The sequence below is a fragment of the Pelodiscus sinensis genome, chromosome 1 (genome assembly GCF_049634645.1).
Source record: "Pelodiscus sinensis isolate JC-2024 chromosome 1, ASM4963464v1, whole genome shotgun sequence".
Taxonomy (NCBI): Eukaryota; Metazoa; Chordata; order Testudines; family Trionychidae; genus Pelodiscus; species Pelodiscus sinensis.
This window is the reverse complement of record NC_134711.1, coordinates 129,841,923-129,869,585: the sequence shown is the minus strand read 5'-3', so window position 1 is coordinate 129,869,585 and position 27,663 is coordinate 129,841,923. Positions and strand designations below refer to the sequence as shown.

At 40.3% G+C, this 27,663-nt stretch overlaps 1 protein-coding gene across 7 annotated transcripts; it reads left to right on the top strand.

The window, feature by feature from the left end:
- Positions 1-1,343: 1,343 nt before the first annotated feature.
- Positions 1,344-17,239, top strand: PTHLH (parathyroid hormone like hormone). Of its 7 annotated transcripts, XM_075901269.1 has the most exons (5): positions 3,690-3,708; positions 4,086-4,320; positions 4,789-4,911; positions 11,856-12,256; positions 16,774-17,238. In XM_075901269.1, exons 3-4 carry the CDS (start codon positions 4,811-4,813, stop codon positions 12,220-12,222), a joined length of 468 nt encoding a protein of 155 aa, XP_075757384.1. In that variant the 5' UTR covers positions 3,690-3,708; positions 4,086-4,320; positions 4,789-4,810; the 3' UTR covers positions 12,223-12,256; positions 16,774-17,238. The 7 variants fall into 7 exon arrangements, with proteins under 7 accessions (XP_075757389.1, XP_075757371.1, XP_075757402.1 ...); XM_075901274.1 differs by lacking the exons at positions 3,690-3,708; positions 4,086-4,320 and adding an exon at positions 1,344-2,084 and having other exon boundaries at positions 16,774-17,239; XM_075901256.1 differs by lacking the exons at positions 3,690-3,708; positions 4,086-4,320 and adding an exon at positions 1,348-2,069 and having other exon boundaries at positions 16,774-17,239.
- The last annotated feature ends 10,424 nt before the right edge of the window (positions 17,240-27,663 follow it).

Below are 27,663 nucleotides of genomic sequence, written 5' to 3'. Positions count from 1 at the left end.
TCTGCAATCAATCATGTTTGCTGGTGGGTGCGTGTCAGAGCAGCGCTAAATACCATTCTTTCACCACACTGATTTGAAAATCACTCCAGGACCGTACGCTTTGATTCCCTAAAACTATATCCATAAACTTCGTAACACGTGTGTGTTGCCGTCAATCTTGGAGAATTTCTGTCTTGAGAATGCATCCAGCAAATCCTTGATCTAACGCTTGATTCTCCCCGCCCCCCTACTCCACCCCAAAATAAATAAATAAAAAGCCTGCCAAAGAGTCGTCATGAGTAGATTTTGCTGATTTCACACATTTTTCCACCCGGGAAAGAATAAAAAGGTTGAACTCGCCCAAGCTGAAGCCAAGAGTGCAATTGGGGCTATAGATTCGGGCCGGGGAAATTGACAAAACTGCCTTTGTCGCGAATAAAATGAGAGGAAATGGGGGAAAGCTGAACTTCAAACCCACAAGACGAAGGTTGTTAAGTTTGTAGTGCTCCTCCTAAGTTACCCTGTTTTTAAAGACCAGTGTCAGTGCTTTTTCCTCTTCTTTTCTTTCTTCCGGGGTATAATTATAACTCAAGTAAAATGAACTGAACCTGTCCTTCCTGTTTTCATAGGTTCTTTGAGCCCGATTTGAAGTTCGTACCTGAGCTATGGTAGGCGGAAACTCGTGAAAGCTGAGTAATGTCTACGTGCGTGAAAAATCGAGACATAGGCAAACAGAATGATTCAAGAGTATCTTTCCAAACGTTTGTCTTTAACATGGGAAGTGGAAATTTTTTTAAAAAAAGCGATAAGATTTGTAAACAAACAAAAAACCAAAAAAAGGCTTTGACGACTTCTGGGGCTTTCCTAAGTTAGCTAGAGACTTTACCTAAAGTAACCATCCTATCTACCCTCATTGACTGAAAAGAAAAAAACCACACCCTGAATTGCTGCTAAGACCTGCAGCATGTCTTTCCCTTTAGTCTCAAACAAATGAAATACAAACGTGTGCTCCCCCTTATGCTAGTATTTCCTTGTGGAGCTCAGGGCAAAAGTTCCTTAGATGATATCCCTTGGTCATTTCACTTGGTCTTTGGTGGGATGCTTACAACAGCCTCTTTCATTCCTGCCTCCTCCTGTGCTAGCAAGATCATTAGATCTTAGTGGTTATTGTTCGGAAAAAACCTGGGTCCACTGATGCCCTCACTAAGGCAACTAGGAAAGCTGTAAGAGTGCACCCACTCAAGAGTGGGAAGCCAATCCTCTGAAGGATGAATTTCAACACGAAACGTCAGTGAGATAAAGAACATTTCTGAGAGCTAAAATCATTCCGTACCATAGCTATTTTAATAGAACGCTTCTCACAGAAGGCAGGAACAGACGCTCAAGCATAGGTTTACGAGAAGAAGGAGGCAGAAGCCAGGCATACACCCTCACAAAAATCTCCTCTCAGCGCTGCTGCAAGACAGGGCTGAGACTTTGGATGGGACGATACTGGGGGAGGTTAGAATTTGCTCACGCACTAGGCATTCGTGTAGGTGGCACATAACTCAGAACTATGGCAGGTTGCTTTTTGTAGAGCAAATGCCATCGACTCCCAGGGCAGCTTTGTGCTAAAAGGTGCATCTAGCGCGTGCCTGCATATGACTTGCCCTTCTTGGCACATCTCCCTTCTTCCAGTATTAACAAAACCTTAGGGGGAGTCCTAGGTTTTAAGTCATGTATTTCCAGCCCATTGAAGCAGGAATGATTACTCAATAAATGGGAAGGTAGGGTATGATGTCACAAGTTAGTCTTCTCGGGAAAGGGTCTCAGACTCACTCTATATATTAAGAGGAGAAGCTCCTTGTTACTATCAAGGAACAGAGCAACAAGGGAAGGAAGCACCTGCTTTTAAAGCCCTGCATTCTGCTTTAATAGGTTAGGTGCAGAATAAAAGCTCTTAGGGCTGGATTCTTAAATCATTTGTATTGTGATTTATTTCACTTTTTAAAAAGTTAGAAACTAGCTGTGGAAGCTATTGCTAAGAAGATCAACCTCTTTTGGCCAAGGTGATCTCTGAGAGGCACAGAAGACTGTTACTCAAGGAAAAGGTGAAGTAATAAATTGTGAGGAAACTTCAGTATTCCAAGTTTGTAAAGGCTATTTATTTTTCCTGAGTCTGTATGAGGATTTTTTTAAAATGTGTGGGGGAGAGGAAATTCTAAAAATATTTGATAGATGTTTTGCCATTAACACACCAGAGTGTGCTGGAGAGGATTTCGGGAGCGGGGGCTTACAATGATTGTTTAATTAATGGAAAGGGCATTGTAAATCAAGTAACCTATTAATTATGTTGTTTAATATATAGCCTATCAAGTGTATAGTGACTTTATTTACAGCATAAGCCATTTAATATTTCCAGCATGATTCCAATTTCAGCCCTTTTCATTTTCGGTTTTATTTGCTCATGTGGTATGAAAGTTGGCTAAGTAGTTTAGCTCTTTTATTATGGCAGCAAATATCGTTTTTATGTAAAACAACCTGCAGGTACAAAATACTCTGAGTAATTTAACTTGCTATAGAAAGGTATTTTAAAAATATCTAAATATTACGTTAAGGCTCGTGAGGCAGCTTGGAAAGAATGTATAATAAATCAGTGAGCTGAACAAATGACACTTTTGTGGATCGACTCCCAATGGTGGGAACGGTAGAATCTCTTGTGCCATAGAAGCGGGTTTAACTCACCCCTCCTATGCAGAAATCCTTAAACGAGGGGGCTTGGGTAAAAAGATAAACCAAACTACGAAGAAGTTAAGTTTCAAGGAGCACTGAAAAGCAATCCCCTGAGAAGTGCTGCAAAATCTCTTGGGGTGTGTCAGTGTGTAGCTGTTGGATGCTGCATACAAAGTTGCATGCTGCAATAGTTTGAGGCACCGAGAACAATGTGCTATAAGGATGCTACTTAAATCCGGATCATATACCCCAAATGTTTATTTCTAAAGCATAACGGACCCATATTATGTTAGAAGGCGGAGCAAGATAGCGAGAGATAATCCTTGCACGCTATATAAAGAGCCTCATAAGAAAACTGTATCCAGACACATTATTTTATTTACATTAAAAAACAGATTTGTCTATATATAGTCACTGTAGTATCGATTACTTCATAATAGCCCGGGGCAGTTTCTTGCGCAACTTGGCTGCATAAAGGGATAGATTGTGTTACCTTTGGTTTTACATAAGTGTTTCCTTGTGATGGAAAATTCTGTCGTTCACTCAGCGGGAGTGAGGTCTGATTGAAGTGGGAGAGTTTGAGACGGTTCTCCCAGGTGACTTGTTTTTAACCCGAGTCTGGAACTCCCTCGCTACGAGAAATACCAGTTAGGCCACCCCGGGTACAAACCCTTCAGCTGCCAATGGGCTAGGGAGTTTGTCCGCGGGGTTCTGGACAGGCGCCAGCTGTTCACAGCTGTGCTGAGGACAAGGCAAGCAGCAAACACTGCTCCAAACCAAGGCTGCTGCTCACAAAAGAAGGTCGCCCCGCGGTGCTCTCAGCCTCCCCCTTCGAGGCACAGTGACACAGATTTGTCCGACGCCTAAGTTGAGCTGGAGAGTCATGCTCTGACAAAGGAGAGGAGAAAACACCCCGACATTTTTTTTCTGGCCAGCCGCTTCTGAGTCCACACAGTGTGCGACCCCCTTGGCTCCACTCCTTGGGGGCCACGCCTCCAGGGACGGCAGTAAAGGACGGTAGGTGATGTGAACGTCAAGGCACCGTCAACCTTCCGCTAGGCGCCTGGCTTTGATCTGAAAGTGCCCCTCTGGGGGATACACCTCCTGTCCGATGTGCTGCCCCGGGGGAGGGGGGCACGTTGCTGGTCCACTGGTGGAAAACGGAGGTATCCCCCCCCCCCCTTCAGGAGGTGTGAACTGAAGGAGCGAGTCTCCAGGGGCTGGCACGTTGTGCACTTTATGGCTGGGTGCTCTCCCCCTGTGAGCCCTCTCCCGGGGAGGGTTTGAAGTCCCTGGTTTGGCAGTGGTGAAGGGGGGGGGGTGTCCCGCCCTGGGCGCCCTCTGCCCATGTTCCTAGGGCGCCCTCTCACTGCAGTCACCGGCTCCTCCAGCAGGTTTCCCAGCGGCTGCCTCCAGAGCGTGTGAACATTCCAAGCCCCAGCTCGCTGCGCTCCAACCTGCACAGCCAAGCGCCCGCTCCAGCCGCTCAGCCTCCCCCGTGGCCGCCGCTCCTCTTAGAGCGCCCCAGCGTCCCAGGCAGACAGCACACGTTGCCGGAGCTCAGATTCCTCCGCAGTGTGGACCTAAACTTTCCGGAAGCAGCCCGACCTGAACCTGGCTTTAAACGAGGTAGAGAGCTAGATGGGGCTAGAAGTCTCTCACTCGCTCTCCCCATCTGCCCGGAGAAGAAAATACTCTTGGTTGGGAGGAAAAAAGTTGAACTCCCTCCCCAGCCCTATGAAAAGAGGGTTTGCCCTGGAACACAAACCCCTGAGAGAGTAGTTTGCCAGATTAATTCAACATTGCTAGGGGAGACATGTAAACACTCTCCTGAGCCCGGCTTCTATACAAAACAGTTCATTTTTATTAGTATTTAAGAGAGGAATTGACTCTGATTATTTTTGGAGCGAGGGAGCGAGCGAGAGGGAGCGCGCACAAAGTTTGGAGCAGCTGATCTCTTAAGAAGTGAGAACTGCCGAGAGTCAAGGAAGTTTGTTTTTCTTTTGCAATTTAGGAGATTGGGTTAGTGCTCAGCGACTGCTGTTGCCGAAAGAAGCCTGAGTATGCATCATTGGACTCATTTTCCTTTCGTTGCAGGTTCCAAGACTGAGAGGATACAATGTTCACTAAGCTGTTCCAGCATTGGAGTTTCGCAGTCTTCCTGCTGAGTTATTCTGTCCCCTGTTCTGGGAGATCAGTGGAGGGGATTAGCCGCCGACTGTAAGTTTGTTTCCGACTGATTATTGGGGAGGGAGGCGATAGGCCTGTGTACATCTTCACATAATGTTACAGCTTCTAACAGGGCTCTTTGAGTGTCCTAAGCGCTCCAGCAATTGCATTTTCTTGCCAACTCCTGGAGTTCTTTGTTGCAGTCACTTCAGAGTTACCTGTGCCAGGTAGCTTTACAATCCGTTTTGGTAAAGCAATAGAAAGAGAGCAGTTTATATGCTCATCCATTTTAGGGAATTACAACGGATTTACAGAACTTTTCAACTCTCTCTGACCTTATAAGACACTTAGGTAAGAAAGTAGGCTTCAACCTGAGGAACAGAAGTTTAGACAGCAAGACATGTGAGTGGTTGGATGTAGATCTACATCTTGCCCCAACTATGACAGACAATGAGGCAAGCTTAGGACCATACTTTACCTAATATATGTACATTGTAATACTGGGAGGACAATATATCTGTACTGGTACAGATGCAGAGCAGGTATTGGTATAGCTCAGTAAAAAGACATGATAACTGGGACTATAATAATATTTAAATATAGAAATATTTTCTTTGGACTTGTGCCATTTTGCAATAAATTCTTCAGTTGGAATCAATTAACTGATGGAGTCAGAAGCATTTTGTAGAGGACAACCTGATTTGAGATACTCTGCTCCGGAAATTACCCCTTTATCCCTCCAGTAACCATCAACATAGATCTCACCGTGCTGCAAGCTAAGTGCAGAAAAGAAACCTCAGAAATGACCTAGATCAATAGCTAACACGTGTAGCTATGTTACTTACTCTGTAGGCATCCAGTTGACTGATCCCTGTCTGCTTTTTTGGGGGGGGGGGGAGTCAAAGGTTTAAAAGACAGCTGACAAGACATGAGATTTCTATCCCTGTTAAGAAACAAGAGTCAGACTGGAGAGAAAGAAAATCTTGTCAAAAAGATTTAGTGGAAAGTGTCAGAAAGGTTTCCTTATATCTGACTGTGTGTGTATTTCAGGACATATCATTTCCTCTTATCAGTTGGAAAACAAACACATCCCTTAAGTAAAATGACTTTAGACATGTCTGAGCTTTGGCACCAAATGGAAGCCTATTATAAACCTCCTAGGGCAAATTGTGTTCATTGTACTAATGATAAAGCTATAGTGTGTTCTTCCTATTAACATTTGCTGCTTTGCACTGCTGGAAACTATCCTTGAACTATTTTTTGTTTTGTTTTGTTTTGTAACCATTTTATTCTCTTCAGCTGTGCAGAGAATGCATGTTTGGATTTGAGTAAATTAAAAAAAGTGCAATAAAATACTTATTTCCTTGACTAAGAAACTTTGAATTGGAACTGAGCCAACTTTTAATTAAATTAATATTTGATAAGAAATACCTTATCTGTGTCAAGATTAAATACATCCCCTTCTGGTTTCCTCCAAATCATGGGATGAAAAAAAAGATGTTAAATTGCCAACAAGCTTTTTTTAAATTCCCTTTTTGTATGGCAAGTAAGACACACTGAAGAAACCATTTAGCTGTCAGTTAGTGGCATTCATGTAGTTTTGTTTGTGGGTACAGTAAAAACACCAACACCACATGCAAATATACACCCTCTTTTAACATCACCACAAGGCAGTACTAGAGTTGATGGGAACTCGCCTCAACTTTAGACATAGGTTTCCAGTAAAGGCTTAAATCAGTACTAGATGAAATTAGACATATTATTATAGCCAAACAGAACTTAAATCATAGGGTCCCTTCAACAATCCTTATACAGGCAAACGTCCCATTGACACCAATGGGAAGCTTGCTTAAGTACGTAGATTGTAGGGACTATGACATATTATACAAATGTTTTCACTGTTAAAACAGCTTTTTAGAGAACAAGCAATGACTCAAAGAGAAATGAGATGTTTTTATCAGTATGCCTAGACATTGCATCACCATATCTCCAAGTCTGTTTCAAATGTCGCCCCCTTAGCATCAACTATGGGCACACTTGTGAAATGGCCTTGAGCACCTTCAAAATGCCAAGTGAAGTCTCAGTGGGAGCTGAAGGCACTCAGCACTTGGCAGGATGAGTCTCTAATGACTAAATCCAGAGCCAATTGAAACCTTTCCAGTGGTTTAGAAAAACTTTGGATCAGACCCCAAATGAACATACAAGTATAATCATGAGTCAATAATTATTTATTTAATTTAAAACAATTGAGGCAGAAAGGTGAGTCTGTGCTGCTGAAACAAGATCACAACAACAAGAAGTGAACAAAGCTTTCTAAGAATGAAATGGGAAAAAATAGTGGCCCAAAAGTAACATTTTGGAAATCCTGGATTCATAGTATTTAAATCTAAATACTTTTTCCATAATGAGACATAAGGTTAGTTAGCTACAGATGTTTATATATAACATTCTTGTATACAATAATTCATTTTTGGTCACTTTGAGCAAACAGAAACCATGATCTACATCTTTTTCTCAAAAGTGCTTACCCACATGTTAGCTTAACATTTACTGCATTTGGTTTGGGGTCAGACTGTTTTCCTTTCAGCGAGAAGCATATTTCATAGTAGGATGGAAGGGACCTCTAGTGGGTCATCTTAACCCTAACATCCTAATATTTCCTAACTGTGTTGATTGCTAGTACTACGAAACTTTTCTTTTAAGTATCTCTTGAATACAAACATTCAAGAGTCCACCACTTTCCTTACTGTGAATGATGGGAGAAGGGGAAAATGAGGATTTTTTATCACAGTGTTGATACCTGTGTTGTTATACTTCTCTAAAGGACTTTCATACATGACCCTTCCTTGTCTCCTTTGGGCTTACAAACAAAGTTGTTAGTTGTGCAGTTAGGCGGGGGTGGGTAATTAGTGTAGGAGATTTATATTTGCCACATATTTTTCACTTTGAGTTTTGTGAAACAGAAATTTCCCAAAGGAAACTGGGAGACAAAAAGTAATCTTCAAGTCTGGCTGGGTAATAAAAGCCATGTGAAATACAACTCTATGTAAGACTATATAGTTGCATGGAGCAGAAGAATGTTGTTGGGGGCCAGATTTGCATGCTAAATATCAGACAGGCTTTAAACTGAAACCCACCGTCTGCTGAGTCTGCATCCATTCACATGTCAATTCATGGTTTATAATGGAAATCCACATTCAAATAAGCAGCGGGTTTTGTTAGGCTGTTTGGTTGTATTGCATGTACTCTAGGTTTCAGTCAAGAATCCTTAACAACAGCATTTTAAGATTCAAAATGTTGTAACAGTGAGTACATTGACTAAATATACAACAGCAGGTTAAGGCCGCTTTGTGTTCTGTGATAAAAGCAATTATTCTTGGCTGGTAGTTTATAAGAGGCAGTAGGCAAGCTTTGCTCATAACATGAGGCATACTATTTTAAACTCAGAAAAGTACTAAGATTTTGTATGCTTTTTATAAATTACATTTCCCATGAAAGCATCCTGGGAAAATACACTTCTTTAGTTAGGAATGTAATGTGAGTCACAGTGGACAGATTGACAAACACCACGGAAGTTTGCCATAGTCAGATGAACGCAAAGTGCTGATTTTAACATTTGACATTTGCAAGTCAAGCTATGTCAAGACTGCAGGCTTCTTTTGAAAGAAGCTTTTCCGGAAGAGATGCCCAAAAAAATCGTCTTCCAAAAAAGAGCATCCACACTGCCAAAGCACATCCCACCCTGGGAGCGGTGGGACAGCCAACACGCGGGCTGCCCCCGGGATAGAACTAGGTCCTGCACCCGGAAAGCGGGATAAGGGGCCCTCTGAAGGTAAGGTGGTGGGGTGTGTTCTGGAATGGACTTGGGGACAGATAGCATCCATGTTGAATGGATGCTATCTCGCATTTAAACTGTGATAAGGCATGGACAGAGTGGCCACCAGGGCACCTGTGTTTTCTCCTCTTCCTCTTCTTTCAAAATAACTCCCTCTTCCCCATCCACATACACCTTTTTCTGAAAGAGCTGTTTTGGAAAAAGGCTTCTTCCTTGTAGAAAGAGGTTTACCAGTGTCGGAAAAAACCCTCTGTTTTGATTTTTCTTGAAAAAACTCAATTGCAGTGTGGACGTAAGTGAAGCTTTTTCGGAAAAACTCTGCAGTGTAGACATGCCTCCAGTCTGATGTAGAGCAGCAGTGTATCAGTGGCTATGTACCTGACATAGGTCATTGGATGGGAATAGCATCACAGGAAGAGTTTTGCAGAATGGATGCTTCTGATTATATATTTTTTGATAGGCCAGATCCTAAGCCAGTGTAAATAGTTGTAGTTCCACACAAATGAATGAAGCTGTGTCCTTTCACCCCAGTTCAGTATCATGCCATGTTACTTTTGCTTAGAGGTGGTTCCATAGAAGTGTATGATTTGCATACAAATTACAAGTGCCCTGAAATTTACTTGGCTACAGGGTTCATTGAAACCTAGAGGATGCTCAGGAAAAGATTTACTCAAACCTTTTGAGAAAATCTAGAACCAATTTTGAGCAAATACACCCAATATATAGCTTTGCAGCAAAATCTTAATCAATTCATAGTGTTATAATGGAACCAGGGACAAGTTGGCATTTTGATCTGAATTTAGTTTTGAGATTTGGGATCATTTGAATGAAAAACTGAGCATGTGCAGATCTACATGGACAAAAAGCAAAGGAGATACTCTCATAAACTTACCACCGAATCATAGGGTAGGAAGAAATCTCAGAAGGCCATAGAGTACAACCTCCTGCTAAAATCAGCCAATCCCAACTAAATCATCCAAGCCAGGGCTTTATCAAGCCAGGATTTTTTTAAAAATCTAGTGATTGGGAGTCCACCACCTCCCTAGGCAACCTATTGCAGTGCTTAACCACCCTCCTAGTGAAATAGTTTTGTCCAGCCTAGACCTTCCCCACTGTAACTTGAGACCATTACTCCTTAATCTGTCATCTGTCACTACTGAGAACAGCCTGGCTTCATCCTCTTTCGGACCCCCCCTTCAGGTAATTGAAGGCTGCTATCAAATCCCTCCTCACTTCTCTTTGGCAGATTAAATAAGCCAAGTTCCTTCAGCCTCCCCTCATAAGTCATGTGCCCCAGACCCCTAATCATTTTGTTGCCCTCTGCTGGATTCCAATTTGTCTGAACTGGAGGGATGGAGAAGATCAAAACTGGACACATTACTCCAGATGTGGTCACACCAGTGCTGAATAGAAAGAAATAATCTCTTCCCTCGGTCTGCTGGGAATGCTCCTACCAATGCAACGCAATATGCCATTTGTGCCTTTGTTGCCAAAAAAGCTCTAATGACTCATACTCAGCTTCTCGTCCACAGTAATCCTCAGGGCCTTTTCTTCAGAAATGCTGCTTAGCCAGTCGGTCCCCAGCCTGTAGCAATCCTTGGGATTTTTCTGTCCCGAGTGCAAGACTCTGCACTTGTCCTTGTTGAACCTCATCAGATTTCTTTTGGCCCAATCCTCCAATTTGTCTAGCCCTTATCCCTATCCTCCAGCATACCTACCTCTCTCCTCAGCTTAGTGTTATCTGTGAGCTTTCTGAGGGTGCTTATGCTACGTTAAGCTGCTAACATCCATACAGATCTAATATTGACTACATTGAAAGCCCATAGCATATGGCAGCCATCTTAGAAGAGACTGAGAATAATACCTCACACACCTCACTCAGTCATTTGGTGTATAGTTCATACCCTACAGATGGATTGTTAGGGTGAATCTTCTTCCTGCTCATCCATATGCATCAGCTACAGATGAAATTGCTGTATAGAAGGTAGGGAATTAATTCATTGTCTTGGGCTCCAGTGAGTCCAAACACAGGTAGCACCCTGATACAATAAAAGAGGATGCATAGCCAGTCCTAGCACACTGAGGTAGAGCAAGCAGGAAGGACTATGGGTTTTAGCAGTATTGGGAACATAACACTACTCCCTCTTCAGATGCATTTGAGGGTCACAGCACAGCCGCATATCTACCTTGCACAAAGGGGAAAATATTTTCTCATTGCATTCATTGACCAGGCTGCTCTTGGACCATCCTTTCTCAAAGGTGTCCAACGACCATAACTTGATATCCAAGTATGAACTGTGGCCAAGGCTTCCAGTTAAATCATCTTCCAACTCCTTAAAACCAGAGAGAGGTTAAGAGTTCCAATGAACCAAAATACCAGAGTTGCAATGAGCAATAAAAGGGAAAAAGAAGAATGTCAGGGAAAAATCCTAAGGAAAAGAGATGCAGAGAAAAAGGTGAGAGGAACCACACAAGTGGACTGGTACAGTGCGCAGAACATGTCAAAATTGGGTTCCTAAACCCACTTAAATCCATATTAACTATTGGATGAAGTCAATGCGATTTGCTAGGTGCTATTTCTGAATGTCAAGCTCCTTGTTTAGATGTCTAAATTTGAAATTTTTTTTTACAAAGAAAATACCAGCAATTATACTTATTGAAAGTTAAAAGTAAGGTGCACTTTTAAAAGCATATAATGGGACAGAAGAAAGTTATTAAAAATGATGTTGCATAAAAAGTTTCAGGTTTCACTGAATGTGTTTATTATTCCCTTTCTTACATGACTGCAGTACTCTGTTATCAAGTTCCTTACTTTTCCCAAGTTTGGCAACTGCCTTCTGTGTTTTAGTACCTAAATAGAATGCTCCGTACCATTAGGAAATGCTTTCCTAGAACAGAGCATTGACTATTCCACCCATAGGTCCAGTAGTATGTGACGGGTCCACAGAGAATTATTATTGGCTTAGGTTCTTTCCTTCTCTGCAAGGAGTAGCTATTCTGACAAGCAATTGCTCCAACACTGACTTAGCCAGGTACACTAAGAGCTGGAAAGTTGGTTCATGGCTCACTGTGGCTACGGCTGCCCCCAGGAGAGATGAGTTTTTCCAAGTTCTTGCTGATAATGAAAATATCCTTTTCTCTCTACTCTTTTTTCTTTTAGCAAAAGAGCTGTATCAGAGCATCAGCTATTGCATGACAAAGGGAAGTCTATCCAAGATCTACGAAGGAGGATCTTCCTTCAAAATCTCATTGAAGGTGTTAACACAGCGGAGATCCGAGCTACTTCAGAAGTTTCTCCAAATCCTAAGCCTCCGACTAACACAAAGAACTACCCTGTCCGATTTGGCAATGAAGATGAGGGCAAATACCTAACTCAGGAGACAAACAAAGCTCAGACATACAAAGAGCAGCCCCTGAAGACACCAGGAAAGAAAAAGAAACCAAAGCCTGGAAAACGCAAGGAACAAGAAAAGAAAAAGAGACGAGTTCGCTCAGCATGGCCAAATTCTAGAGGATCCCACTTTTGAGCTTCTCTGGTACTACACAAGATCACAATTTAAGGTAATCATGCTTTATCCTTTCCGGGAACATACCATATATTCTATATATTTATTGGAATTGTTAGATTTTACCTCTGCCTCACACAAATCTGCAATGTTATAGTAGTAATACATTTGTAGCACATTTCAAAATATTGTGCAACCACAAAGCACTTTACAAAGGTAAGTGTTATTCCCATTTTATAGCTGGGGAAACTGAGGCACAGAAATGAAGCAACTTGCCCATGACTCCTACAGTGATTCACTAGCAGTGCAGGAACTAGAACGCACATCTCATGATTCCCAGTACTCTTCTCTAGAATGGGGCAACTCACTCTCTGTGAGTAGTAATTATGGTAAATTGCTTATCACAGATTTGTAAAACTGAGATTATAGTGTTATTTATGCCAAAGGAATGAACCTTGCATCTATTAAAATTCCCTGCACTGCTTTTATTTCAGGATCCCTATTTCAAATCTTTGTCTCACATTTGGGTCTCAGCAGACTGAAAGCTTTGAACACTACTTAAAGCTTGAATCTATAAAATGGAGAGGTTTTCTTTTTCCCCTCGCTCCTTGGCAGCTTTCCTACCCTTACTTAACAGTTTTTCATTTTACTGTTTAACCTTAGGGGAGAACACGGAAAGTTTGTCTTTTACTAATATCTGCAAACAGCACAGACCAGCCTTTTGACATAACATTTTCCCTGCCATTAGGACTTTTTAATTCAGCTCCATTTTCTGCCAGCTTGTGAAACAATTACGTTGCTGCTGAAAAATGTTGAGCATTACTCTTGGAGAGATGTGTTTTCCTCGTGTGTGACAAGGAAGGTTTTTAAGGGCAGTCATGAGTTGGAGTCTCTTTTGTAGGTGCCCCGTGCTACTCATTTGCTTGCACAAATCTCATGTCTGGACTTGAGATTGAACAGTGTTGTGTACAGAGTGCAAACAGAAACTTTCAATTCCCAAAATAATTAAAAAAAAACCATAACACTCTTCTCCCTTCACCTCTTCCCCTTCACTTTGGCTCTATGAAAACAAAAGCGTAATTTGCTTCCCAGTAAATTATTTGAAAAGAGACGCCATGAACCACGGGTTTTATTAAAATGCTGCACCTTAGTTTTTCTGAACCAGCTCTGCTAGGCGCCTCATGTCTTTAATACCCAATTGAGGTAAGGGCAGTTCCTGGGAGTCAGCACCAGGCCTTATCTATAACACAGTAAGAAATCTAGAATTGGGCCATAGACTTAACGACAAGTCTATGCATAGTTAGCAGAACTTTAATAAGAAGGAGTGGTGTAACTGGCACTGCTTTTGATCATTACTGAGAGTACAGCTACACTGTAGCTAAGAAGTGTGATTCCCAGTGAGAGCAGAGACTGGTTCTAGTTCTGTATGAGCTGGTGTACTAAAAATAGCGGCATGGCTGCAGCGACAAAAGCAGCAACTAAAACTCCAGCAGCTAGCCTAAGAGGCTAGCAATAGCCCATTCCTTCTCCACGCTTGGGTAGCTAGTTTGAGTCTCTGCCAGAACTGTTATGTCCACAATACTGTTTTTAGCATACTCGCTCAGGCTCATCTAGCATCAATCTACCATACTAGGAATCATCACACTCTGCAGCAGTTCAGAAACCACTTTAAAAGTCCTGTTCCAGGGCATATATAATCAGATGTTTGATGCATCTAAATGTTACAGAGCTAGGATAGCTGAAGAATAGTTCCAATTGTCAAAGTGGGCCCTTGTGCAGAAACTAAAGTAATGGGGATAAAACTCCCCAAAAACATTTGATAGCTTGATTTTATTTTAATACCACTCATCTCTGATGGGATCTGTAAATGAAATACAAAGACTACGCTACAGATTTTACTGGTTTAAGTTTTACATTTCTCATGTCCTTGTATGCCTAAAAGAAGCTCAGCTTTGCAGTATGCTACAGATTTGGCCTTAGCCTCTTGGCATTATCATCCTTATTGCAATGTTAGTACAGCTGGGGAATAGAGTCTTGAAGGGATAGAATACTTGAGATACTTAATTATACAAAACTAACTTTTAAAATGAAAGTTATAAAACAGGAGTTTGCAATTCCTTCCTTACAGAGAACACAGCAGTTCTGGTTTCTGAGAATCTGGTAGAGTACATACTTTTTACCTATAATTACCCAACTGAACTGAGAGATGGTATATTTCTACACCTTAAATCAAAACAGCTGTCAACTGGAAATCTGAAACCTTTTGTTTAATCATATTAAATTCAGGAAATGACATAATTCATCATCATTTTTACTCAATAACTCAAGTAATTTTTTACAAACATATGCAAGTTCTGTGTATGAACTAGCTTCTCCAATCCAATTCCAGACTCTCCCTACAAATTGTCAACAGCAAGGCCAGATCCTTCGTGATCTAGAATCACTTTGTACTGCAATGCTGGCATAATTTATTTGTAAACTCAGTTTAGCTTGTTCTAGGGCAATCACTCCTGTATAAGGGTAATCCTCCAGCTGCAAAGAGCTGATTTGACAGTTTTTTATGTGACTAACTCAGTGCTGCTGCAGAAAGAAGGTATGACTGCAGCTTGTACTTGTGGAGCTGGTCCTGATTCTCTGTAGTCAGTCTTTATCCCAATTTTGGATCCAGGTCAAAACAAGACCTGAAGATACCTGCTCTCTCGTTCTGTGAAGAACGTGGTCCAATATGAAAACAGTCTTGCAAAATTGGTTGATTTTGCAGTATTGTTGACATTTGAGGTCAGAAAACACAAGAGAGCATTTTGTAAGATTTGGGTATCATGAAACCCGTACCTAACCGGTGGTTCAACGCAGTCTCCAAATGGAAGGCTAAAATTTAAATCCAGAACCAAACCACAATCCATTTAAAAAGTATACATCTATAGCATACACACACACACACACACACACACACACACACACACACGCACATAATCAATTTGTGTGAGTAGTATACAATCATATCAATATTATAGTTTACATATAATGCAAATGGATGCATGCTAAAACTTCCATTCCAGTTACTTTTACAAACTCCTTCTTACAACACTTCCAACAAAATTCCTATTCCAAATAAAATAAATTAAATTATTAGTACCTCATTTCCTAAGGAACTTTTCAAAAGTGTAACCTCCCTAATATTAGATGTGGTCTTGCTTTCATTACGCATATAAAACCCCCTTAAATTCTCAAGAATTTCCTCTTTTTTGTGCGTGTCTCACACCCACACAAGTCTGCCATGTGAAACTCTACCCACAACTTTGGCAATCAGTCTGACAACACAGCCAATCAAATTCCGTCCTATAGTTGTTTCCTAGGGAACCAACATACAATTACAGACATGGACTGCACACAGTGAGAGGAAAAACACTGCAACTGTGCAGCATTTCCACTGTTAGAAAAATATCAATATTGGAAAAAACAAAACATGATACAAATAATATACAGAATGGGTGGCAGGAGATTCCTGCTTGTAGCCTCTTGAATTCACTGTGGTGGGGGGAGGACTGCAGAATGAAAACCAGTCTGTCAGTGGCACCTATTAAGTACAAAAGAGTAGTTTCCAACCTTAAGGCTTGATCCGGAAAGGTGCTGAATGCCTTCAAGTTCCCACTGACTTGGGTACAAGCTGAAAGGAAATGCTCAACACAGGATCAGGCCTTTGGACTCTTCATGGGCTCAAGAAGATGCAGTTTCAATTTTCTCAAAGCTTTAATTCAATACCCAATTTCATTGATTTCAGCTGTGGATGAAGCTAGTGTCTCTTCAGAATCAGGACATGAACACATTATACACTAAAGTAAAATTCATGTTTTGTAAATACATACCTCATAATTGAATAATTCCTGCTCATAGTTCACCATTGATGCCAAAGACAGACAAAATGATAACAGTCTGATAATAGTAAAACAGGGCATCAAAACAGACAGTATAGAAAGTAAAGCTCAACCAGTATAATGGGCACATTAACTGCCAGTTGGGATTGATTGTTCTTTTTGGCCTTAGTGCCCACGTTTCTCATTTCTCCAGCTGGTTTTATGTGGGGGTTTTTTGGGTGGTGGTGGTGGTGGTGGTGGTGGTAGTAGTAGTAATCTGTTCTCTGAACTGAGCATATCCCCAGTTCAGCAAACTACTTAAAAACTGGGCCTAAATTTAAGATAATAAGTAGCCTTATTGACCTGAGTGGCAGTGATTCATAATTGTGCTTAAGTACCTTGCTGAATCAGGGCCTAAGTGAAGCTGAACTTCTACCCTACTTCTGTGAGTAGACAGCTGCAAATAATACAGACTCAGACACCTAAAAGCAGCATGCAGTTCCTTACATCATCAGTTTAATTGCATCACAAGAAGACTTAAAAGAAGACTCCTAATAGCTCAATGTTATTCATCTGCTCTTACAAGAGGGACTATTTAAAAGCAAGGCACACCCTATATTAGTTGTGGAACTGTTACCATTAATCTTGTGTCCATCTATTTTCAGGGAAAATTAATTTTTTTCCTCTTTGTGTTCCCCTCCCCTCTCTTTCTTTGCAGGAGGTGTTGAAATTTCAGTTGAGTTCTTTGGAAAACATATTGCAGTATTCTGTAATAGTGAACATATGGAAAGTATTAGAAATATTTATTATGTGTAAATATTGTAAATGCAATAAAACTTTCTCTCCCCTATTGCTCTCTGAAACTGCACATTTGGCTATTGTGATTGATTTTTTTTTTTTTTTTTGCTAAGGCTAAGCCAATTATTGTCACATTTTCTATAATTTATTTTGTTGAATGGTGTATTTATTTTATGAAAATATCTTGGTGCTGCTGATTTTCTATACATATATATATATTGTAACATAATGCACTTTAGCTATACATATCAAGTACATTAATAACTGTCATAATAAAAAGTGTTCCTGTTTTGTGGTTGATATTAAATGAATGCCTTTGAACAATTGTTCATATTTTCCTCTGTGCATGTAAAATAGCAATATTTTAAAATTTGTAAAGAATGTTTAATAAAATATAATCTAATGAAATCATGAGTCAGAAGGAGAAATGTATCCTTTAGGAATTTCAGGGGAAAGAACACTGATTTTTTTTCTTTACTACATTTGAAAATAGTCTTAAATTTAATATGTTTACATTGGTTTAAGCTCCAACATTTTCACATTAGCTTTTAGTTAAAAATCACTTAGAACATATTTAGTTCCAGTGCTCTGTTTCAAGTCAACTAAGTGGATGAACAACCTGAGGGTACAGAATAAGGTCAATAGTGTATAAGAAGTGAAGCATCAAACACATCTCCTCATTGACTTTACTGACAGATGAGATTACTCAGCATACAGCTTGAGATATCCAGCACCTTGCAGGGTCGGGCCAATTCAGATTAGAAGCCTAATGACTTATCCATCTACACTAGAGAGAGAGATTTCTGTAGTGGATGAGGAATTAAGAGTAAAGAACTGAAGAGTCAGGCTAACAAGTTGATGGTTATTACAGCAAGTGGTATGCTTTAGAAAAGTTTGTGTCAGACTTATTGGCCCAATAGTCTCTGAGCTACCTTGATGATCTCTGTGTATGTTTATGAATGTGCAGAGAAACCAGGGAAGCTGGGAAGGGGATAAATTAGCACGGTGGGCTGCTTCTTATATAGGAAAAAATGAGAGCCACAATGAAATATTACTGGACTTATAAATTGTTATTGTTTCACTAACCTCCAAGAACTTGCCATTCCTTGACAGTTTGTAACATTTATTTTGCTATAATTGCTCTTTTGGGATAGTCTCAAGATGTTCTGCAGTGAAATCTGGGATGCCCTACCACTGAAAAAATGCTTTTCAAACTGAAAAACAAGAATTTGCATCTCCTAGGATACTGCCTCTGGTAATATAACTACATATAAGACCAAGAAATGCTAGTAGTCTAATAGAGGTGGATCTTACAAAGCCAAATAACATTTTACTGGAAACCCTAAGGTTACTTCAAATTATTTAGTTAAGGAATGGGAGGGGGCTACTTGCTGCAGGGGCTTAATGTTATTTCCCTGCATTAGGCTCCTATGTGACTGCATAAAGTTACAAACAATATAAAAGTTACCATACATACTCAGAGGATCTATCAATTTGTTTTCCTGTTTTAAACAAAGTGTTAATGGAGGCTGGCTTACTTTGTGACATCATGACATATTCTCCCTGATGACAACTTAACTTCTGTGCCCAGAAACATAATGGAGCAAATAATTAAAGAATCCATTTGCAAATATCTAGAAGATAATAAGGGGCTAAAGATTGCTCAGCATAGATTTGTCAAAAACAAGTTGTGTCAAACAAACCAGATAACTTTCTTTGATAGGGTATCAGACCTTGTGATTGGGGGAAATGGTAGATATGGTATAGCTTAACTTTAGTAAGGCTTTTGATATGCTCTTGCATAACCTTTTAAACAAACTATGGAAATACAATTTAGATGGAGCTACTATGAGGTGGATGTATAACTGGTCAGAAATCTATTCCCAGAATACAATTATCAATGGTTCGCCATGAAGCTGGAAGTGAGGACTCACGAGTGAGGACTCACAGGTTTCAGTTTTGGGTGTGGTTCTATTCAATATTTTCATCAATGATTTAGATAATGACAGAGAGAGTACACTTACAAAGAGTGTGGCAGATTCCAAGCTGGTAGGGGTCACAAGTGCTCTGGAGGACAGCTTAACATTCAAAACAACCTAGACAAACTTGAGAACTGATCTGGGATAAATAGAATGAAATTCCATAAGGGCAAATGCAAAACACTATATGTAGGAAGGAACAATCAATTACATACAAAATGAGAAATAAATGCTTAGGAAAAAGTACTGTTTAAAGGTGATCATAGTGGATCACAAACTAAATATGAGTCAACAGTGTGACACTGTCGCAAAGAAAGCAATTATTCTGGGATGTATTAACAGGAGTGTTGCAAGCAAGACACAAGAAGTAATTCTTCAACTCTACTCCTTGCTGATTAGGCCTCAATTGGAAGACTATGTCCATTTCTGGGTGCCATGTTTCCAGAAAGATGCGGCAAAATTGGAAAGTCCAGAAGAGAGCAACAAAAATGATTAAAGATCTAGAAAACATGATGTATGAGGGAGTATTGAAATAATTGGGTTTGCTTAGTTGGGAAAAGAGAAGACTGAGAGGGGACATGTTCATATTTTTCAAGTACATAAAAGATTGCTACATAGAGGAGGGAGGTAAATTATTCTTAATATCTGGATAAAACAAGAAGCAATGGGCTTCAACTGTAGCAAGAAAGGTTTAGGTTGGTTAAACACTGGAATAAATTGCCCAGGGAGGTTGCAGTATCTCCATCACTGGAGATATTTAAGAGTAGTTTAGACAAATACCAGTCAGGGATGATAATACTAGATAATACTCAGTCCAGCCATGAGTGTGCAGGGGATTGCATTAGATGACCCCTCAAGGGCCTAAGATTCTATGACAGAACTCACAATTACTAGAGCCGCTGCTGGGGCAACTTAATAAAGGGGAATTGTTTCATGGGGATTTCTATGCATGGCAAAATCCTTCCGACCAACCAGTCTCTTTTGCCTTTCAAGTACTGGTCCTCTCTCCTATACCCTAACTCCTTGTCAGATATGTTTCTCTCCCACCCCCACATATGCCCACTGGTTCCTTGTCTGAAGCTCTTTGCCAGACAGTCCCCATCTCTTTAACAGATTCCAATCCCAGCTTCCCTCTTGGCTCCCCTCAGCATCAACAAGCAACTTGTCCCCATCTAATCCTCTCTCTTCCACCGGGTCCAGCCTTTGTCCTTTCTGCATCTGAATGAGACAACTCCCTCCATTATACTGTCGGAGTGCCAGCGGGGAGGGAGAAAGGGGTTCACTGGGAGCACAGGAGAGACACACTTCAGGTTCTCAGTTCTGGTGTCCAGACTCATCCTAACCCACAGCAGCCAACAGAAACCATTACAGGGAAAATCCAGTCTCAAACTTGTCATTCTGGCCTGGAGAAAGCACACTCAGTTACTCTGTAGAGATGGTACACGCAGGTTCCCGTCAGCACTAGGAGACGAGAGAGGCTTATACATGTTCAGAGATAATGGAATCTTAAAGATTTCAGGGTGTGTCTGCTCTGCACAGCAAACATCTTCCAAAACCACCATCACTAACATAAACCCTGAAGCAGCGAGTCTCAGAGCCTGGGTCAATTGACTCAAGTCTATGGATATCAGAATAGTAGTGTAGACGTTTGAGCCTGGACTGGCACCTGGGCTCTGAGACCCTTACGGTTTCCTGGTTTTCAGAGCTTAGGCTCCCAACCCAAGCCTGAATGTCTGCATTGCTATTTCTAGTCCTGGCATGCAAGGTCTGAAGACCAAAGTCAGTTGACATGGATTCTGAGTCCTGCTGCCACAGATCTTTATTTTGCTGTGTAGACATACCCTGGGCTGCTAACAATCAAAGAAGTCTCCACTGAACATGTGCATGTTTTTCAAAGGCTTTTAGCTCGACAGATCTAGGCAGATGACAAAAAGTGCATCACTGATATAAAGCCCTAGTTAAAGTCTCTCTGCTGAGTTAAGGGGGTGCCAGATCTTTAACAGAAGAAGTCATTTACATTGTTAACATGGACAAAACAATGAGTTTTCCTCTAGCACCAATCCTGGAAACAGCCATCCATTTTGGCTGAAGTTTTATACTTTTTGTCACCTCCCCATCACCAAAGAAAAGAAAAAGAAAAAGATTTCAGCCCAATAGTTAAAGATTGGCAATAATTATAAGCAACTGAAAACAGGGTTTCATAATGGGCACTGTTAGGCAACCTTAATAAGCAGGCAGAGATACCAGCTCCACCTATTATAATTTAATATATTGTTAACATCTGTTTCAAGACAGGGAACATATCATGGGAGGCCTAAAATTTTTGCATTACCCCGTCCTAATTATCAACTGTACAGTTTAAGCAAAACGCAGCTTTTTTTTTTTTTTTTTTTTTTTTTTTTTACAGTACAACTAAATTTCTGAGAAATAGAAAATGGAGAAAACTCTTCTTACCATCAATAGTTAAAACCTCTATAAACAACTCTGTTAACGTCTTTGTACTCTACAGTAATACATTTGGGTTGTTCTACTTTCACAGTTTCTGTTTAATGCTTCTTTGTAAAGAAAAATATATTTTCCCCTCTAAATCACATATAAAACAAGGATACATTACAAGTAAAATACATAATGATTGAAACTGGATTCTACCAGCTAAGAGATCAGTCTCATTGGCATTTCAAGAGTCAGAACTGTTCAGTTTAGTTGAAGTATCCGACATCCCTCAAGACTGCTACCCTCTGACACAATGTACCTACAGTGGAGCAATCTTGTACATTCATTTATTTGTAAATGGCCTTGCACTCCAGAGCAACCACAGGGAATTTGGCTATCTTGCACTAATCCAATAAGTAGGGGAATATTGACTATATATAGTTATAGTATTTGAATATTTAAATTATTTTCTTATTTAAACATAATTCGGTGTTGGTTAAAGGGTCTGAAATAACACTTCTGGAATTTGAAGGTCTTAATTTAACTACAGCACAGGTACAACACAAGCAGAAAGAGTGCAAGCTTCTCTTACAATACAATGGTTGTCCTATTTGCTGAGATTGTCAGTGGACTTAGTACGTAGTGAGTAAGGCCTGGGGCTAGAGATTGGGTAATAAGCTGTCCAGGAAATGGTTTTCCTGTTTTATGACATTTAAAATTTCAATTTTTCCCATTCTGAACTGGGACAAAATTGAGACCATTCCACGATTTTTAATGGAAAAACCACAGCGAGTAACAGAATCCCAGAATAACCAATAGACCACTGCTTAGGGTACTTATCTGGATGCTGCAGACCCAGATCTGATTCCCTGCTCAACCTGATTCAGATCAGGATCTCCCACATTCCAGGTGAGTACTTTAATTATTGACTGTTCTGGGGTGTGTACCTCTCTCTCCTTTCACCTCCATCCTCCCTGCTTACTGATTTTTACCTGAAATTACATCCTCAACCTAAAAAACAGTTTCCTCCAAATGTTTTGTTAAAATTAGCATGTTTCCACGTTGACAAATCAGAATTTTCCACTTGACCAGCTCTAGTGAGAAGACCATTGTTCAACTCTCAACTTGAACACCAACGCACTGCGACTTCTTGAGTGAGTCACTAACTTGTTTACACTACAGACACCACATCTGTAACTGGACTATGACTTATCCACCAGGTGTGTACAGTGCTTTGAGTGCCACCATATAAAAAATGCCATGTTAGTGCAAAGTATTATTATGATTTTTTTTCCACTGTGGACTATCCCACTTATTTTACTTAACAGCCATCAGATAATAATGGGTTTTGATCCCTACCCATCCAGGCAAAGGTGACGGATATAAAATGATCATTGCATCACCAATCCTCTGAGTTCTTTCTAAACACTGACTTTAGTGGAAGTTATGTAGTGAACATCCCACACAATGCTTTGAAAATACACCCCCTAGAGTCTTCCTTTTGATCAGTTTCCTGGACTCTTCTCACAACTAAACTAACTTTTTCCTACAGTGAATGTTAACAAATTTACTGTGGAAAGCATCTATGAGCTAACCCTCTCCATGCTCCTCCTTCCAAGAAAAGTTACTGCTCCAATATAGTGCTTTCCAGTATTTATGCCACAGATTGTCAGTTTCCAAGGGCTTGATCTTGTTGTCTGACTGGAAGGTGAGCTTCCCTAAGTATCTTATTAAATGAACTGCTGGGCTAAGATGCATGTTTGTGTTTCAAGGAAACATAGGCTAAAGCCCCCATTGTGGACTTTATGGCCTGATTCCACAGTCCTTATTGAGATAAAACTCCACAGAATTTAAAAGGAATTTTGCCCAGTGAGGAATACAGGATACGCCTAGTGTACATATGAATGGAAATCCTTGGTGAGCCACATAAAGCTGTAAAAGCTATTTTACCCTCAATACATACAAGAGGGTGGGGGGATGGATTTATGTGTACTGCAGCTTTCTGAGGATCACACACTTGTTAATTCTGTATCTCAAACAGAGAATAAAGTTTGAGATTAAAACATTGTATAGATTTTTAAGGACAAAAAGGACCGTGATAATGATCTAGTCATAGACTCATAGACTTTAAGGTCAGAAGGGACCATTATGATCATCTAGTCTGACCCCCTGCACAGTGCAGGCTACATAATATTACCCACCCCCTCCTAGAATAATCCTAGTCCAACTTCAGTCTATCATTTCAACTGTAAGCTCCCAGGAGCAAAGACCTACTTGTCCATGTATTTTCTGCATTTTGCGATCTTGTATTAAGAGGATCAGACCCCAGTATTAAAGAAGCCTCAGAAAGCCTAAAAACACAGACATATGAGAAAGAAAACAACCCAATGATCTGAGTTTTCTAGAATGCATCAGAATCTCCTCAATGGCACTGCACTGGAATGAAGAGGAGTCGCTTTGATATATTCCAGGCTGGTTTCATCATTGCCAACTTTATAGCGATGTGCTCTGAGGCAGAGATTCTTCTGCTCAAGCTGGTTAACTCCTTCCTCACCCTTTTTCTTGTAGCGGAGGGGGCCTGGATTCACACTAAACCCTACTAGCCAAAAAAAAAAAAAAAAAAAAAGCCCAGTGGAAGACCAAATGAAGGATGCATGGGTGACTAAACCACCTCTGTGCTTGCCCGATCCTATGGCCACCTGAGTGTCTAGTGCAAATTAAAGCTACCTCAGGGCTCCTTTTACCTATGGCCCTTCAACATTTGGCATACTTTCTATTCTGGGTCTATGAGGGGGAGGTATCCACAATGTCTTTGTACTACTACTACTGTTAAGAGTCTTAACATGCTAACCCACTCTTTAGCTGGTCAGTTAGATCAGCTATAAGTCAGCTTAACAATGCTGAAGTGGAAAAAAGAAGACTTAGTGGTGGCCAAGAGCTAGTCAAATAAAGGGATCTTTAACTACACGTACTGACAAGTGAATGCATTCCTTGAGGATAAATGGGCTTCTCTCTCTCCTTGAAGTACTAGATTTGCTTCATTTTCTACTTATTAAAGAGTTTCAATGGTAACTGAAAAATTGACTGTCCAGAAAAGAACACAGCCTTCTGAATAAATTTTTTTCATAAAACAAACTATGGGGCTTAACATGGGCTGAGAGAACATGATGAGTCTTCTCATTGAGCGATGATGAAGATTAATTCACTCATTACAAACCATAAGAGCTTGAATGCTCAATCCCCCCTTGACTTCATGTACTGGGAACAGCTACAGTAGTTCAAATGTGTTTTAACTCATTTGAGGGCAAAGCAACCCAGTTTTAGTTTTAATCTAACACCATGAGTGATATGGATATAAGGACCGAGCTAGTCATGAAAATCCCAATAAAGTATTGCATAGTCAGTCTCATGGACAGCAGCTGGACTACTCATGTAAATAAGTGTTCACTATTGTGAGTAGGGTCATTTGGACCTTATGTCATAGTTAATGATTTGACTATGGAGTTCTGCAGGTGCTATGCCATTATAGTTTATACTACAGGTGCAGTCTCAATACCAGCCATAAGCGAGGGCTGTTACAAGCAGGTTAGGTTGAGAGTATGTCGTTTGGGAAACAGAAGACAGCTCTCTTAACTGCTAGTTAGATGACAGTATCTCTATTCCAAAGCAGCACAGGAAAGCAGTCAGTAGCTATGATAATGGGCACCAATACAAGAATCTGAACAGAAACTTTGTCAAAAGGCTGAATTGACGTAGCAAGACTACCCTATAAAATCTATTCTCAGCTAGTATACAACAGCTGGAAGGAGCTCCCTACCACCCACTGTAGTTTATTTACATCAAACATTGAATCACAGAATTGGTTATTTGTGCTAAGGGAATGCAACCTACATGGATTACTACTTCTTACATTGTGTTTTCTCTTATTTTGGACTCCTGTTCTGCATTGGGCATTAGCAGATTGAGAGCCCTGCTCTGCTCAGTTTCAGGGCTCTTACTATAGCCACTTGATTGAGAAAGTACATAAATAAATATGGTAAAACCATTGCTATTTTATTTGTATTATTCCAACTGCATTAGGGTGAAAATGGATGAAGGAATTACATTAAGAGCTGCTCTAACAGTTGGTGAACTTGCATTCACAAGTAATCCCTTAATTAGATGTAGTTAGCAGACAAGACCAACTGGTTGCTATCCCCAATAGCTACATTTTCTTCTGAAAACAATCAGCAGCCAGAAAAGGAGAAAGAGAGACAGACAGACAATGAAGGAGTCAATTTTTCAATCCAAATTTACTAGTTAACTTGGACCATATATGGATAGCCAAGAAACAACCAGTTGTTCACAAATTCCATAAGTACTAGTACAAGTAGTCCATGTTCACTCATACTAAGGAGCAGTTCTGGGACTAAGAAATAGCTCTAGGAAAGTCTGTAAAGAGAGCCTTCTCAACAATACCTCGGGAAGATGTATGAATTATCCGATGTGATTTTACTGCAATGATTGAAAAATAGTCTGTTGGCAGCATGGGGCTGTAAATAAGCACACCACTGCTCTGTTATTGGGTTTGTTGGTACTCTATATAAAAGAACATCAGAAATCTGTTTTGTGCTGTTTACTAGGTTTATTGGGCAGTGCTCAGTATTCTTAAAGGAATACTTCCCTTGGTGCACTGTAAATAATTAGTTGAACTCTCACTAATGTTAACAGAAATTACTATCAAGCATCAAGACCAATATATACACCCCAGATCTTGCAATGCAGACACCAGGATGAGTGTAACACAGTAGTTCTCAACCCATGGTTCAAGGGCCCATGGGGGTCTGCAGATTATAAGATTCCAAAGGGATCTACATTTCCATTCAAACATTTTTAGAGGTTCTCAAATGAAGAAATATCAAGAACCACTGGTGTAAAAAACTAACCCAATATACTCACTAATACTCTGGCCACAGAAAAGTAAAATATTCCTCTTAATTCAACTTGAAAAATCACATGGACATAGCTAACTCTCAGAGCAAATGATAGTTTTTCTCCCTTGGTTTCAGCATTCTGTTATCTTTTCTACCCCAAAACAGCATTCAGAAAGACTGCTGACTGCATTAGATACATAATATATTAATTAGGACTGCCGGGATTTCCAAGAAGTATAAGAAATGTACAAAATGGGTACATTGTTTCATTGTTTGAGGACATGTTAGGAAATTCTTTCACAATCATTTTCTTCCGAAATTAGACTTCCAGTTTTATAGGATTCAGTAAAATAATTTAAAGCTGCCCTCTTTCCATGAACATACACAGCAAAGTCTAATGAGTATAGTACATTTTTTTCTCCAAACTGTTTTAGGCCTTTTCATTTTAAGAGCCGTATTTAACCACCCTTAACTGGGCAAAATTCCATTGACTTCAGTGGTAACTTTGTCTGAATATGGAGTGCTTGATAGCAGCCTAAGACTTTCATGGTATTTGTGACACTTATACTCTTCACACAGCTTCACTTTCATCTCTAGTGATCTTTCTGTAGAATGTAAAGGGGACCCTGTTTTATCTATTTCTGCCCTTCCTCTTTGTTGCCTTCCAGCAGGTCTCTTCTCATCAGCCTTGCTTGAAATACAGGTTTATATACTGTATACATGCAGAACACGATCAGCCTTACAGTTTCAGAGGTTCTGGCACAGGGTACAAAGTAATCACAACAAAAACACTGACATGCAGCTGTTTCTTTAAATGGTGAAAGGCAGAGCAGGAGACCCCTGCCAGCCAGGTATGAATGTATAAAGAGAACCCCTTCCAGAAAGAGGACTCACAAAGTTCATGAAAATGGGACCACCTCAGAGATGAAGTTATTCCCTCCTCACCCCCTCCCCTACCTGCTCCAAATTTCAGCAAATCAGTTTTTCCAAGAGTCTCACCCTTCTTCCCTTGAGTATACAGATTTTTCTAAGTGAACATTTTGGCAGATCTCAGAACAGTTTTATTCATTCATTTTGGAGTCACAAATAATGGCTCCATTTCACCAGTTAATTATTTCACCAGTTCACAGATGTATGCCTTCTCTGCACATTCAGTTAAGGAAGGTCCAGTGCCCACACAGGGATAAAAAGAACTAAGTATGTTCTCATTTCTTCCCTTCAACCACTTTTGTTTCTTAATTATTAAAAAAAAAAAGTGAAACCAATTACTTTCAAAGGACTGGGTATAACCTGAAGTGAGCCACTGGAGGTCACTGTGACAGTAAAGGAGAATGAGACTAAAGCAAGACCTCCTAAGCAGCAGCCCCCCTTCCCCCTCCCCGTTTGAGGTGGCATGGAAAAGGGAGAGAGAAGAGACTGCATCTCCATTCAGACTTTACTGGAACTTAAAAGAACTGGCTGTAGAACCAAGACTTGGGACGAAGT